This window comes from Phyllostomus hastatus, unplaced genomic scaffold, assembly GCF_019186645.2.
Source record: "Phyllostomus hastatus isolate PE091 unplaced genomic scaffold, TTU_PhHast_1.1 phas_scaffold_46, whole genome shotgun sequence".
NCBI lineage: Eukaryota > Metazoa > Chordata > Mammalia > Chiroptera > Phyllostomidae > Phyllostomus > Phyllostomus hastatus.
The window spans coordinates 31,782,297-31,798,242 of NW_025334032.1; the positions used below are offsets into that span (position 1 = coordinate 31,782,297).

The 15,946-nt window shown below is 49.1% G+C and overlaps 1 protein-coding gene across 4 annotated transcripts in view; it reads right to left on the minus strand.

The window, feature by feature from the left end:
• Positions 1-322: 322 nt before the first annotated feature.
• Positions 323-15,946, minus strand: part of DLC1 (DLC1 Rho GTPase activating protein) — a 340,054-nt gene continuing 324,430 nt past the window's right edge. For all 4 annotated transcript variants that reach the window (XM_045821281.1, XM_045821283.1, XM_045821284.1 and 1 more), the window contains 10 exons: positions 14,246-15,672; positions 13,665-13,841; positions 10,419-10,578; positions 10,102-10,300; positions 8,305-8,518; positions 6,501-6,615; positions 5,742-5,960; positions 4,489-4,706; positions 3,632-3,805; positions 323-2,876 (listed from right to left, as the gene is read on the minus strand). In XM_045821281.1, the coding sequence (XP_045677237.1) occupies positions 2,756-2,876; positions 3,632-3,805; positions 4,489-4,706; positions 5,742-5,960; positions 6,501-6,615; positions 8,305-8,518; positions 10,102-10,300; positions 10,419-10,578; positions 13,665-13,841; positions 14,246-15,672 (3,024 nt within the window). In that variant the 3' untranslated portion in view covers positions 323-2,755. The remainder of the gene's footprint in view (positions 2,877-3,631; positions 3,806-4,488; positions 4,707-5,741; positions 5,961-6,500; positions 6,616-8,304; positions 8,519-10,101; positions 10,301-10,418; positions 10,579-13,664; positions 13,842-14,245; positions 15,673-15,946) is intronic.

Here is a 15,946-nt window from a genome sequence, read left to right on the forward strand (position 1 = left end):
AATGAAGTTGGCTTTTTCTCCTTTTCTACACTCACAGTGAATAATGGTCAAAAACCAAACCTACCTCTCCTGAGATCAGTATCACGTTTTACCTGAGAAACGCACTTGGTTCAAATTCATTCGCAAAGAACTCATTTAACATCAGCACGCACAGCGTCCGTGCACAGTATCTATGCATCATGGTTAGTTTGAAGGTTACGATTCCACAGGGTTTAACAATGTCCAGTCTCCAGATGGGCAGTGGCGAGCCTGGGCGAGGGCTGGAGACAGGCGGCATCCTTGATTCTCTTCCTTTTCAAATAACGGAAGCCAATGCCATCAATCCCATTTGAGCAAATAATAAATTTATTAGGTGCCTACGAGTACAAAGCACTGGGAGCTGCTGCAGGGGGGCGGGGTACAAAGATGTGCAGGAAAAGAGCCCTGCCCTCCAGAGCTTACAATCTAGGCCACTGGTCACAACGAGGATGCACTCTAGGGCATGCGAGCCGAGTTCTTCCAAATGCACACACCCTTTGGAATCGCCTCTGGTCAAATATGGAAGAAATCCTTTCGACAGGAAAGCCCAACAGTGGGAAAGAGACCTGCTGTGGAATGAATGGGTGACCTTGGCTTTGCCCGTGAGCATCTCTCTGTGGCTGTTGCTTACTCTTGTGACTTTCTCAGCATCATTTCCTAACAGCCTTTGGAGAGCATCTCTGTGCTTCCCGAGCCTTCGCCAGGGCTTCCTGTTTGTTAGTGAGCGAGCAGCTCAGCGGCAGCTCGGCCGCGGAATGATTTGCAGTCTGATTTTTCCTTCGGCGACTCTCGGCTTTCACTCGGGTCGATGCTAGAACGGCTAGCCTTGCAGGCCGCGGTTCCCGGGGCGGGGGCGAGATGCAGCGCGGAGGGGAGCGGGCCGGGCTTTTCCCTTAGACATTGAATAGTGCACTTACCGATTACATTCTGTACAGATACAGAGCACATTATAAACCTCTTCTTTTATTTATTTTTTTCTCTTAGACTGTATTCATGTAAAGTGTATTTACATTAGGAAAAAAAAAGAAGCCTTGAGGTACAAAACCCAAAAGATTATCTGAGGTATAAATACAAGTACATTTTAAATAATAATCTTTATCATGCTTAATCTATGTTTGAAAGCACAGTGGACATGTGTACATGTGTCTTCATAGAATGGTATATACAACATATAATCTTACAAATCTGAACGTCATTAAAATTGAATATACAAGTATATCTTCATGAGGAACACTGATATCCAAAATACTCAAATTTTAACACTCTAACCTGTTCCCACCAATTCTTCAAAGAACCTCTGAAATAACACTGACAATGGTAACTAAATTCTGTTATAACAATATAAAAATCCTTCTCACAACTCTCACTCATACATTATTCATTTCGACCCATACTAAATAAATTCACTAATACTGTCTCTTACAACAATCTTGACCATTATGGTAAAACCTGAATAGAGACCACCCTTTCAAAAAACTGTCCTGGTGTTTTGCTTTTGTTTTTTTTTACGATGACAACAGTTTGCCATTACCACTAAAATGTATTCCAAAAGCATCATTATAAAGGGAAAGAAAATATAGGGAAAACGAAGCAAAAAAAAAAAAGGTCAAAGCCAGAAAACCTATTTGTTTTTAAGGGCAATCTAATGAATAAACCTGTTCAGCTTTCAGAAATGCAACTTACAAACAACCAACAAACAAAGGTTGTTAATAACAACTTACAAACAACCTTTGTGGCTGTGTTAAATTAAATTAACAGGATTTCCTTGAGACATACGTAGTTTCCTATGTTCCCATGCATCATGTGTCTTAGAGTTTCTGTTAAAAACATGAAAATGCAAAGACTTGTGACAAGTAAAACGTTTTGATGCTCAATTCAGGAGTAAATGATAGAGTGTTCAGTTTTGACATTTCAACTTCTTAAAACTAGTGAGGGGGAGTTGTCATCCCTTACTAATCTGTCCTGGTTAAAAACAATGTCACTATTCGCAATCAGGTCTAGAGACAAACTCTATTTGAAATGGGATATCAGTAAATTTATTACAATTACTTTTCAGGTTAAGAAGAGTTTGATAGAAGATTCTGTTTAATAGCTAAGGAAAAAAATGGACAAGGGTAGGCTGTCCAACCCTCCCAAATAAATGGGCTCTCTTTCTGGGTGGATCCATGGGTAGTCAGACGTTCCAGGTTAAACGGAACCCGGTGCACCAGTATCCTTCTTGGAAGCGTCTCAGTGTGCCAGACACTGCGTCCCCACTTAGACATCTCTGCCATTCAACCAGCAACACACAGACATACACACACTTCTCTGTGCAAACCTTTCTTTGCTCATCTCAGTGAGAAAACATGTCAAAGAGTACCAACTATTCCAGTGGATACACCAGTCCCTCAACACGTCGCAAATAAAACGGCATAGGTGCACATACACCAGTATCACCAGAGAATGAAGTGTCTTCATTATCTTCCGCAATGTACTTAGGGTTTTGCTTCTCAGAAGCAATTCGCGTAGGAATACATTTTTTTTGCACAGTCTTATATATTCCAGTCAAGATCTATAACGCAGACCTTCAACAATCAGGAAGCAGCTTTAAAAATGTATCAAATTGCTACAGTCAATTCCTAGACTCCAACGTGTCGTTTTGTTTCAGGATTGGACGCAGAACCCGTTTTCCCAAGGGCTGGCAAGGGTCCTGGCAACAAACACCCAGACGGTGGACACAGCGGTTCTGCCTCCGTAATCACCTGGACTTGCTGTCTTTCGTGTCAGTGTTCTGGGTACAGAAGGAGTCTCGGATCTTGACAACTTCAGCCGCACACAGATGTCCGAAGGATTTCGTGTACCACTCTGGCATGTGGCCCCTGGAACAGAGAGGAAGAGCAGATGAACTCTTCGGGTTGGAAAGCCCCGGGAGGAGCTGCAGGGAGTTTCAAACGAGCTTCCATTTCTCGATCAGCACAAGGCGTGAGCAGAGATCACCTCGTGTTCCAGGGCGATCTCCCGGCACCCTCGCTACGCCCTGGGAACTGAGGAATCTACATACTGAGTCCAGATACTGAGTAAAACTCTTCAGGGAAGCTCTGGCATACAGAACAGAAACCGAGCACACGGAAACTTGCAGGGGTACTGAGATGCAAAGACTCCCAACGAGAATTTATTTACCACGAGAGCCACGTTGGAAAGAGCTTTCAGAGGTTCATTTGTTTTTTTGTCCGTAATGCTGAATTTCACTAATTTTCTGATACTACCACAACACATCTACAGCAAAGAATATAGGCCTGATTAATTACTAAAGGGGCATGTCACATTATTCAGACACCTCTGACTATAAAATGAGAAACATCTGCTTGCTAGCTCAGACTCTCATTTCCTGCGGCTTTAAATTCATGGCAGAACCACAATATCCACACTGCTTTAGGGCCATATTTTCTAAAGATCAAAATTAGGAAGTGGTATCCAAAGGCCAGGAAACGAAGGTGTTACTTATTCACCACTCTTCACGGAGTGACCAAGATACCACATGTATTCATTTAAACCACTCTTTGCATCAGACTGAAAGTCTCAGTCTCCTCCGTGACCCCCGCCGTGCCACCACCGAGTCCGGATCGGAACGTACCTCAAGTCAGCCCTGCACATGTGGGTGAGCTTGGACTTCCCGGACCCGCAGGGCTCGATCAGATACCTGGACAGGAGCACGTTGGCCCGCACCCCCACCACAGGGGCCCGGTCGTGATCCACGGATGTGAGCAACAAGGCGCAGGCCCCCTTGGGTAAGTTAGTCCTCCACGTCCTGCAACAGACAAAACCAGAGGGGAAACATAAAATTTCCAGGAAGCCAAGTTGAAAGTGGGGCCTCACTCTTCGAGACGGCCGAGGGCCCAGCCCCGTGGGGACGGCCTCCTCTGAACTACTGGGCAAGGACCCTGGCTGACAGCTCCGTACACAGCCCCTTCTCCAGGGGGCGCGCATGCTCACACAGCCAGCGCTTTCACAGAGAACCTGCCCGGAAACCATTTTCACATTTCACAACCGTGTCACGGCAGCAGCAGCATCTAGATGAGTGCTGCTCTGTTGGGAAGGTTCTGGACTAACGATGTGACAAGTCCTTGAAGATTTTTGGAATTCCTCTTTCCATGTCTCCAGAGAATTAGGAATTAGACATAATCAGCTTTAACCCCAGTGCACTTGGAACCCAAATGTTACTTCCCGGCTTCTGCGTCCTTAGCTGGCTCTAACAGGGACATCAGTCTTAAGAGGGGTGAGGATCTGTCACCAATGAGCACAGCCAATTCAACGTGCCTCTCCGTCTGAGCTCAATCGCTCCTGGATTAAAAGTAGATATATTTTCTGTGTTTGCAGGGGTGCCGCACTTTCACGGAGACCTATATTCTATTGTAAGTAATTCTACCATCTTGTAACAATCAGTGCTGCACAGGCTCACCCTTGCCCCGCTAACCCACGGGAAGATCGTACCTCAGAACGACGTAGTCGCGAGCAGGATGGGGAGCCATGCTGTTCTGGACGTACTGGTAGACCTCGGTCTGGCTGTCCAGGGTCTCGATCACCTTCGCATCCAGCAGGTCCACGTCCCACAGGTGCTGCTCTTTGAGTAGACGCCTTAAGATGTCCTCGGGCATAGCAGGGACCTCGATGGTGGACCTCCAAAGCCTCAGAGGGGGCCCTTCACTCACCTGATGAGAGGAGGTAGTTTTCAGTGCTAAGATACTTCACACGTGGTGCCTAGACTTCGAAGGCAGATTGCCAGCTGAGCACAAGGTCCTCTGCTCGGGGGCCAATAACCATCACGGCTTTAACAGGCTGTCATCACTGAGCACGTTTGAGGGTAGGCCGGAGCGAACAGAACCGCTGGTGTCACTTCAGGTCAAAATTGTTCTACCTGTTTCCCTGGGACCCATATCAGGGTCAATGCCATGAAGGAGGATCCTTTATTCGCACCCCCAAGCCTGCATGGCCACCCAGACTGCGCTCATGGTTTATTTCTTTTTAGGGTGAGAGAGACAGTGTCAGCAAACACCTGCTAAGCCATGAAACATGCATCTGCCCTCACAGGGCTTTCAGTCTCAACAAGTTAAGCTTTCCCCCAAGTGTTGCCTGTTTATCAAAGGGCCAAGAGTAGCCCTGGCTGATGTGGCTCAGTGGTTGAGTGCTGGCCTATGAATCAAAGGGTCACTGGTTCAATTCCCAGTCAGGGCACAGGCCCGGGTTGCGGACCAGGTCCCTGGCATGGGGTGCGTGAGAGGCAACCTCACACTGATGTTTCTCTCCCTCTCTTTCTCTCTCCCTTCCCCTCTCTGTAAAAATAAATAAATAAAATCTTTTTGTAAAAAAAAAAGGCCAAGAGTAGAGAGGGGTATGCAAAGGGATTCCCACCAAATTATGGGGACAACCTAAGCAGGTTGTAGAAGCCCCTGAAGCCCAGGACCACTCGTGGAATTTCCCGGGGCCCTCTAGTGTGATTCTGTGGCAGCGGGATCACACTGGCTGTTCTGACTCCTCTGACACGTGTCAGATGAGTTGTTCCTCACTGGGCTGGTTTCCACTCTCACCTGGGCATCTGCACACCTGGCTGCCCAGCTGTACAAGAACGAGAATGGGTGCCAGACCCCCGTGGAAAGCTAGCTGTATTGGTAACAGGGTCTTCTCTCTGATGAACCCAAGTCCCGACCCCTGGAACTCAACTGGCTGACGACAGAGAGAGGACTTACCTTCTTATAGGACAGCTCAGCCTGCTCAGACGTGGAGCAGCTGACCCAGCCTTTAAACTTGTCTTTGACCTCTTTGAACAGGTTGTCCACGCAGTCCTGGAGGAAGTGTTGGTAGTCAGCTGACTCGTCATTACAAAGGCGTCCTAATGCTTCCAGAGTGAGGGGTTTCAGTTCTTGTTCCGTGTAGGAATTGCGACATCGGCTCATTTCCTCAGGAACCTGTGCGGGACACGAGAGCGAAGGGAGGTCGATCCACCTGTCCGCATTCTCGTTGCCCACCAGCAGAAGTGCCAGGGCAGAAGCAATGGACTGGACCCTCCAGGCAGTGCAGGCAGGCCGACCCTGTTTCCCACAGATGGAGGAAGTCCCCGCCCACCCCACATGGCGTCTGGAGGATACTAACAATCTTCCTAAAAAGGCATCTGAACAGCTTATTATAGTGTAAGGGACCTTTGAAAAGTCACATTAGCAGGGTAAGTGACTAAAATAGGGCTTACGTTGATGAAGGCACATTTTTCAGATACAGAATATTTCAAATCATTTGTTGCTTTTTTAGCGGGTATAAAAGTGGGCAATTTCATTACATGTACTAACTCTAATGAGCTTACATATTATAATATATCTAATAACCCTCTCAGGTTATGTACATTATCTCCAGCTGAGGAAATGGTCTTTTGGTAAGATAGGAACAAGTACTGCACTCAAGATGTTGTTCCTCTCCACATTGCCCTTAACAAACAACATTTCCTAACTCCTTACCTGGAAAAGCTTCTTGCACTCAGCAATCATATGGGCCAGCCCTTGAGTGGCAGCCAGGTTCTCATTCAAATCTTTCTGATCTGGTTTGCCCAAACTTTGTTTTCTTTGCATTACCCTAGGCAGAAGAAGAAATAGAAGGGGAAAGATTCAAATACTTATTTATTTTGAATTCAGTGTGTTAGTTGAAGACACCCAAAGGAGAGAAAGAAACCATTTCACTGGAGGCTATCTGTCATTAAAGGCTCAGGAGAACTTTAGCCCTGGCTGGTGTGGCTCAGTGGATTAAGTGCTGGCCTGCAAACTGAAAGGTCACTGGTTCTATTCCCAGTCAGGGCACATGCCTGGGTTGCAGGCCAGGTCTCCAGTGGGAGGCATGTAAGAGGCAGTAATAGATTGATGTTTCCTTCTCTTTCTCTCTCCTTTCCCTTCTCTCTAAAAGTAAATAAATAGCACCTTTAAAAAATAAACTCATATTATAAATTATCTCCCAAAAGACATTTTTTTAGAAGAGAGCTTTACTTTAGTCATTAGAATTTTTCAGTTTTATCAACAACATACAAAACCCATGAATGAAAAAGAGACCGTTTTCAAGGAAATCTAGGCTAATTAAAGTGATCACTTTAAAGAGGTTCTGATTTAAATAGGGCAGCTGGTAAGGAAGAGGGGCCAGTGGTGAGAGGCACTGGGCCCTGGGGTAAATAGTGTCACTATTCTTCCCAGTTGAAACCAACAGGACCCGCCCGAAGGTGAAGGGAAAACCCATTGTGTCCTGAAGGGCCTTCATCTTATCTGACGCCCCTCCCCTGCTCATCCCTGTTCCCCATCCCATTAAAGCTGGAATGTCTCGTCAACAGTTAGAACTAGTTGATGTTTAAGCACTGCATGCCTTTCAGAAGCAAAGCTACTTCAAACTAGCACAACTAGGTCCCGAGCTCCTAGATAAGAAACATTTGTCAAGTTCCTCAGGAGCTGAAGGAACAGGATCAGCGGGATAGCTCTGGCACGTGGGGCAGGCCCAGTTAGCCACTCTTTGGCCACACATGCACCATGAGGCCCCTTGGTGAAATAGTCACCTAGGTCAGAACCTCCAGCCGGCTCTGCCATGTAGACACAGGCCGGCTACGTACTTAGCTGACCTTCCTGGCAGTCCCACTTTCCGCTTACGTGAAACAGATACCACTGTTACCTTCACCTGCTACGACTGTTAAGAGGATTAAATGGGAATCTAATGAATGTCAAGGGTGCAGTCCAGTGACCGGGACAGAATAAACCCTGGGCAAACGTCGGCCTTTGTTGTTTTCCAGATTCTCTGACTTCCTCTACAGCCACGCCCACCTTGTGCACACTCAAGGAGAAACTCCAAGAACCCTCTGCTCAGGCCGGTGCGGTGCTAACTTTGAGGCTCAGCCTTGTCCTTTGTTCTTTCTAGACCCAGCTACTTCCTTTCAGGGAGCTGGGCTTTCCTGGCCACACGGAAGCCAAGGCAGCGGGGCTCTCACCCCCCATGTACTTGTCCAGTGAATCTGCGTGACCTTGCAGGCAGGGGGCGTGATGACAAGGTCACAGAGGGCTCCGGAAGCATGGGGGTGAACACGCCCGCCCCCGTGGCGAAGCGTGGACCCCAATACCTCTCCCCAAAACTAGATGGTTCAGGAAGTCACACCCCAGGGCTGAGAAAGGAGGGAGGAGGCTGGGAGAAGAACTTGGGCTGTGAAGGAAGGCCCAACGGCTCTTTGCTCGCTTCGGGTATGAGCCCCAGAGACCATGCGGACCACCCTAGGAGGAGAGGGAGGTGGACTTGTACCTGGGGGAAGAATTCTCCCTCTTCAAGGTGTTGAGGTGGAAGAGAGAAGGCGCTAAGCACACGGCCAGGTTGGTCGGGGTCATCTGGTTCTCCTTCACTGCCGCGGTGACATCGCTCAGGAAATAAAGGAGCGTCTGCAGCACCTCCCGGTTCTCGTCAGGCAGGAGCATGATGGCGGCCTTGATCGCCTGGAGGCGCTGGTCCTTGGGCACATCTGCACAACACCAGCGTCCCCCCGTCAGTCAGCTCAGTGATTTTCCACGTGCATTGCAAGGAAAGGTCCCAAAGCAAACACAGCCGCATCAAAGAGCTCAGCCCAGTCCTGAACAAGCACTCGCCGAGAGTGTACTCGAGGTTAATATGGAAGAAATTAGGGTTGCGCCAGCGTCACTACCCTCAAGTATTTCCTGCCGGTGGAGGAGTTAAAATACTTAAAACACCCACAATGCCAATATACTCCTAAATCCACCTCAGAGTTCAACTCCAGAGGGGGCCTGTTTGTTTAGTTTTTAGAGCGACGTTTCTTTTCTAAGTGCTTTTTAGAAATCCCTAATTTACCCTTCTCAATCACTGAAAGTATCATACACTTAGGCTCTTGTTCAGTTTCAATGAAAAATCAGATATCTAAGATACGCATAGGAGGGTAAAAACGGAGACTTCTTAGTCTTTCCTACAAAATGGTCGGTACGTCTGGGGCCTTTCCTAGTTTTAACCGATCTGCTCATCCCTGCAATGAGAAAAGGGGGCCACTCAAATACTCAGTCAATTCAAACGACAGACATTTATTCGACTGGTGAGTTAAGTTTTCGAAAGCCCCCTGAGAGATTACTGTAAAAATCCATGCTTGCGACCTAGACCATAAACCAACACGCATGCAGAAAATGCAGAACCCAAACTTCGGGGCTCCTTTTCCAGGCAGATCTTCCCTCTAAAAGAGGCATGTGGTGGAAAAACCAAGTCACTCAGAGGCAGTCCATAGGCCACGCTGATTAAACAGCTCCATGGTTACAATACATAACAAATACCTCGGTGGGGAAAATGTGACCTGTGTTTTCATAAAATCTGAAAGGATGAAACAAATAATGAAATAATCCAGACCAGCTCCATTTCTCATAAAATAGAGCCCAACGCGCCAGCTCCAGACAATCTGAGCGCGGAGAGGAGCTGCTTTCGAATCGCACTGCTGTAATGCGACACGGAGCCAAGAAAAACACGTGGCTGTGCAAGTTGTAATCCCGATCTCGATCATTAATTTAGATAACTGTTTGCTTTAAGCTTCACTTAAAAGTGAGAAGGGCAAGGGTATTGTTTTCCCAAGTATTTCTGGCAGAAGCTGAGATGAATAACAGAAAAAAAAGATGATTTATTCATTTTACATCGAGACAAAACACTCGAGACACCTGCGAAGTTTTAAACACAACAGGTCCTGCTGGAGAGACGTGAAGCAATCGAAATTTCCATAGGTGAGGTGGAGAGACCTCTGCACCTGCCCTTCTAAGCTCCTTAGAGAACCCTGTTCTAGAAAGCGGGGAAAGAAGCAGCTGTGGGGCCAGAATGTAAAAATGCACCGCTGCTTCAGTCATTGGAGAATGATGACAAGGGGAATGTATTTCTGCGTTATTCCACAGCTCTACAGAAACCTGTTCCACAAACGAGGTGGCAAGGAAGAAACTGACGACACGTGTTCCCAAGGGGCCGTCAGGTGGGCCCGAAAGAAGGATATCAAAGGAAGCCAGAGGTTTCAGCCGGTCCCATTCTTCCCCACCCCCGACAGCGTCAAGATGAAAGGACACTTACACTGGTAGATCTGTAGGAAGGTTTCCGAGAGTTTGTTTGTCATCAGCGGCTCAGGGAGATCGCGAAAATACTGCTTCAGCATGTCGGCCACGTCGTAGGCGGACTGGCCCTCGTAGGTGACACAGTCAATGGCGCTTTCGTTCATCTGGCGCAGGGCCTGGATCCGGGACTTAACGCCCGATTTTCTGAAGAGCCCAACCTGTTGGAAGAAAAACAATAGGTGTCCAGACGAAAGCAACATCTTCACTGCGGAACAAGGAAAGGGAGAGCGACTCAGCTCCGGCGATGGGGTGGGACCGGCAGGCAGCCGCTCTCACCTGGTCCAGGCAGTGGTTGCGGAGGTAGCGCATGGCCTGCTGGATGCTCTGGGGCAGGGGCTGTCCCGTGCGCTGCACGTTGACGGTCAGAGGGACCCCGAACACATTCCGGTCCTTGTAGTCTGGAACCTTGATCCTTTTCATGAACTTGGGCACAGCCCTATGGAAAGAACATCGGTGGGGAGATGGTATGTTTACCTGTCTGTCTACTCCTGTCCACCTCTGCAGGTAAAACCCGTGGGCCCTAGATCTATGTTAGGAAGGTGGCTACTCAAATTTAAATTAAATAAAATTAGAAAATCAGGTCCTGAGTTGTATCAGCCACATTTCAAGCACCCACTAGCCATTTGTGGCCAGCGGCTACCGTACTGGACTGTGCAGATTCAGGACACTTCCACCGCCCCAGACGGCGCCGTGGGACAGGGCTGTGATGGAGCTCCTCAGAATCGGGGCTGCAAGGCCGGTCCCATTTCTTCAGCTGGGGATCCCCTTTTCACTGTTAAGCCCAAGGACTCAGTCTATTCTCTTAAGGGAACCAGATGGGCTTCCTTATAACATGGCGGCACAGGAAGGAACAGAAGCAGAAAACAACACGCAAGACCCCAATTAGGTGCTTCACGGTGGAATCTGAAGACAAGTTCCCCGTCGTCATGAAGACGGACAAGACTCACTTCTAAGTTCTCGATGAGAACCAGCGTGTTAGGGGAAAAAGGATCAGGTAAGGCAGGGCGACGAAGAAGTACCCACGCGGTGTGGGTCACACACAGCACCACCGACTCCGGAGCTCAGTGGTGGGGCCATGCTAAGGACCTGAAGTCAAACAAATCCTCCAGCGGGTGAGCCCGGAGAATGGAACACCTTCAGGGGTCTGAGGACGGCGGGGAACAAGGAGGGTTCTGTAGCCGGGCCCCGGCTCCCCCGAGTCCTGACACCAGGCCCAGCCCCTGCAGTGTATGCGACGGCGGGAAACGACGGCCACTCATTGAACGCGGCCACGCTCCACAAACGACCTCTGTGAACGAGACACGGGAGGGCCAGGACTGACAGGAAAAGGATTTTGTGTCGAATTTCTCCCTGCTCCGTGGGACCCACAATGTGAGGCTTTTACATTTGGTTTTGACTCACTGGAAAAACTGACCAGAACTCAAAAAGCATTATGGACTTTCAGATTCTTGAGGGTTTGGTGGCAAGGGAGGGGGGGTGGACGACTCAGAAATGAGAATGTCAAATATGCAGTTTTAAATAGCCAGCAGGGAAATATGACTCTCCGCACACAGGACCATGGCAGGAGACAGACTGCCTGACTTCTGAGTACTGACCAACAGCCACGGCACGGTGCTGTTTATAGCTCCAGGAAAGGTGAAACTGAAACGCAGGGCCAAATTTGTATTTCCATACAGTCAAGTATACGGTGTCACGGCTATAAGTGTGCATAATACCCGCTTTGTCGGGGGAGCAGAGAGCCTAGCAGCGGAATGTGCAAAGAACACATTACGATCTCCGCCGAGAATCTGAAGCATGTGGGGATAAACCGGTCAATACTTATTTCTGTCATTCAGAACAAACAACTTCTGTATTTAGCAAGGCTCACATAATAACAGCCTTTGAACAGGAGGTGCTTTGATGGTGAAGCGAAACTCACTACGAGTCCCAAGGAGAGGGGAGCCCAGTGACGCTGTTCCACTGGCTCTCCGGCCGCTCTGGCTTGCAACGGAGCACAGCTAATGAAATAGGCTGCGTCCCCGTTTTTAGCAAAAACAGTAGTTGTGCAATTGGATAACAAACATGCAGATTAGTAAAAAGACTGAGGGATACCCAGCTGACACTGTGGAATGCGCTGGGATGTCAAGCTAGAGACATTTCTCTGTTTTGCACTGATAGTAAAAAAAAATTAAGAGAGGCACATAGTAGGTCACACCCATGACCCATCCAGCTCAACAGTTATGCACACCAAGGGCTGTAGTTTTGTAAGTAGTTATAGATAGTACAGCTGGTAAAGTTTACCTTCATATATATTTTATTCTATGATATCTTAGACTAGTGAATTCCTTAGGTTTATTATTCACCGTGTAAAAGCCTGTGTTGGAAAAAAACATAACCTAAAATCTTTAGCACACGTAGATTTTTGAGTGATATAAACAGTCACATCAAAATGCTTTCTAAAAACACACAATAGGATTTTAAAGCCATGTATGGTACACGGAGCATTTTAAAGTCTGCCTCGTAACATCTTATGACCTAAACAACATTTTCCCTTCCTTCTTTCCAAAACAGAGGGTCTGTTGGGAAAAAGTCCAGCCATTGTTTGTTAATATAATGAGAAGAGTTTGCATGACACTGATATAACCTGGAAGCCAAGGAGAGTGGACTGGAGGGTGTATGCATGAACAATGATGACTTCACTGTACTAGTCAGTGGGGATGGTAGACACGTGTACCGTGTGGCTGTGCATTCAAATGACTGAGCAAGTACAGCAACGAATCAGCATTAAATTTTGCATTAAGCTTGAACATTCCTCCATGAAAATTATTCAGATGATTCAGCAGGCCATAGCTATGGGCAGCTGGTGATTAGCAGCTTCCTCACGATAACATACTGGCACCCACTCTTGTATCATGTCTCGTGCAGAGTTTTTTTGGTGAAACATCAAACCACCCAGGTGACTCAGCCCACCAAACAGCCCAGATTTGGTGCCCTGAGACTTCTGGCTTTTCCCCAAACTAAAATCATCTTTGAAAGGGAACAGATTTCAGACTGTCAATGAGATTCAGAAAAATACGACAGGGTAGCTGATGGTGATTGGGAGAACTGTGTGAGGTCCCAAGGGGCCTACTTTGAAGGGGACTGAGGTATCATCGCCCTATGTACAATACTTCTTGTATTTTCTTCAGTAAATGTCTCTATTTTTCATAGTACCTGGTTGGATACCTTTGGGACAGACCTCATGTGACCTGATACTGCACGCATATTTACCTATGGTGGGCTCCTCCTACCTCCGGGAAGGAGGCACCTGCACGAGCTGCCAGAACAGTGATGTATTCTCACCCCGTCAACTGACAATTTGTCACTCAGAGGGCTAGAAACTCATCAGCCAACCCCGGCCTCAACAAGGCAAAGCGTGACTACATGAGGAAGGTCAGCTAAGAGATTAAAAAGACAGAACTGTCATATACTCTGCAGGGACAGCCTCAGGAGCTGACCGAAAACATCTCCAATCACCGTTCACACAGCAGTTGAAACTCTTACCAGCTGAAACCGTGCTTGTTGGAAGGGGTGTATTTCTCCAGCAGGGCCGTCAGCTTGAGGAGTGAGTACTTCTGCAGCAGGTTCATCTGGGCCACGGACTGGCAGCTGATCTGCAGGGACACAGAGCTCAGGCTCGGCCGGTGAGAGCTCTGGAAACTGTGCCACCTCAGCCTGTGCCTGCGAGAGAAGAGCGGGGCCGAGTCAGGGCGTCCGGGGCTTTTCCTGGGGGGTCGCCAGGTCGGCAGCGGGCTGCCCCCTGGCCTCTCAGCTCAGGAACTGAGAGCATGCACATCGAAAACAACGTTAACATGTACCACCCTTACCATTCGTACGTGTACAGCTCAGGGGCCTGAAGTACATTCACACTATTGTGCAACCGTCCACAGAACTTACTTCCTCTTCCCATTAAACAATATCCATTCTTTGGGGATGTTAGGATTTCCCGGTCTGCCTCTTTCTTAGGCACTTCCCTGGCTACGAATGCCACACTTAAAATTACCCTATTTCCCCTACACCACAAGCGGAGGCAGTTCTTCCCTGACTACCCCTCCGCAGTCGGGAGAGGGGACGGAAGCTCTTACCTGTTAGACCTTGTCAGGGAGGCCCCCACCCCAGAATCCCGCCTCTCCGGGATGTCAGAGGGCTCTTCCGGCTCATTCAGCGAGTTGCCTGTGCTGTCCAGGTCACTGGGGGTGGCTCGGTCGTGGTCCGCGTCCAGGTGTATCTGCTTGGGAGAGGACGGGCACGGAGAGACCGAGTCCAGGGCCGAGTCCGAGTCGCCCTCGTCGGAGAACTTCTCCGACCACTGGTTGACTATCCTCTGCATCCCATTCACGTGGTAGAGGATGTCATCCAGCTCGGGGAAGATGTCCTCGCTCTCCAGGTCGGCCAGGTCACCTGAGCTGGAATAGAGGATGGAGCCCGGCACGTTGTCATAGATACTCAGGCGGCTGCTCATGGAACTGGACGAGTTGCGCCTCTTAAGCTCCTTGGGGCTGTCGCTGCTGTTTTCCCTCCTCAGGCTGATGTGGCCGGGGCCGTGGAAGCTTCCAGTCCTCCAGTTCACGGAGCTGTTATTCCCTGAGGGAGAGAAACTGCCGTTGGAGAGGGCCTTGGGGAAAGTGCCGGGCTTGTGATCTTCTGGGATGTAGAACACCGTGTCCTCTGGGTAGCTCCCTCGGTTTCTGAAGTTCTGTTCCACAACGTTGCTGAATGCAGACTGACTGAAGGGGTCGAAGCCCTCCAGGTACATGCCCACCCGCTTGTTGCAGGCGCTGAGGCTCCGGGTCCTGGTGACGGGGCTGGGCGTGCTGACGGCGCTGCTGGTCTCGGACTGGCTGCTGCTGCTGCTGGTCTGCGTGGAGTTGGAGACGCTCCTCTTTCGTACCAGGGGGACGTTGATGTGGTTGCCGTTGAGGGCGGAGATCTCCACGCAGTTCAGCTGCTTCAGCTTCTCCTCGTCCATGCCCTCCTGCAGGATGGGCCCGCTGATGATCAGCCCCAGCTTGGAGGGCGCCTTGTGCTTGCCGTGGTGGGAGCCCTTGAGCTTCAAGCTCTCCATGCGTTTCAGCAGGCTGCGCGTCTTGGACTTGGCGTTCTTCTCGTGGCCTTTCATGCTGAAGCTGAAGCTGGACAGTTCCTTGGGAGAGGGCAGGCTGCAGAAGGAGTCGTCGTTGCCTACAAAGTTGACAGAGGAGGAGCAGACGCTGATGACGGAGTTAGTCCGGGGCGTCGCAGCGTCCCCGCTGGGGGGCATGTGGGTGGGGAGACTGCTGGTACTGCTGAGGCTGCGGACAGAAGCCACCTCCTGGGGCTCGCTGAGGTCCGTCAGCATGCTTTCACGGCTCGGGGCGTTCTTCAGGTGGGCATCCTCTGGGGACCCAGGGACTGGGTCCTGCTTTGAAGAAAAGACGTCAAACTCTTCAAGTCGGGACCACCTCTTGCTGTCCCTCTGGAAAGTCCACTTGCCACTTATTGCACAAGGCTCATCCTCATCCGAATCTTCACTCTGAAAAGACAGAATAAAGTCGTTCATCCCTGGGACAGCCAAACAGCAGGGAGCAGGGCACGTGCCGAGGTCCCAGGGTTTAGGAGACAGCTTATATATAATACACCGTCGGGGTCGATTCCCCCTCCCCTCCTTCTTTATTTTATCACTTAAAAAAAGAAAAACAACAACGCATGTGAAGAATGTAACAGGAAAAAGCCTCACTATGTGTTTCAAGCTAAGTAAGAGTTATTTTATGGAAACTCTGGGATCTATAGGCTGTTCTTTAATTGCT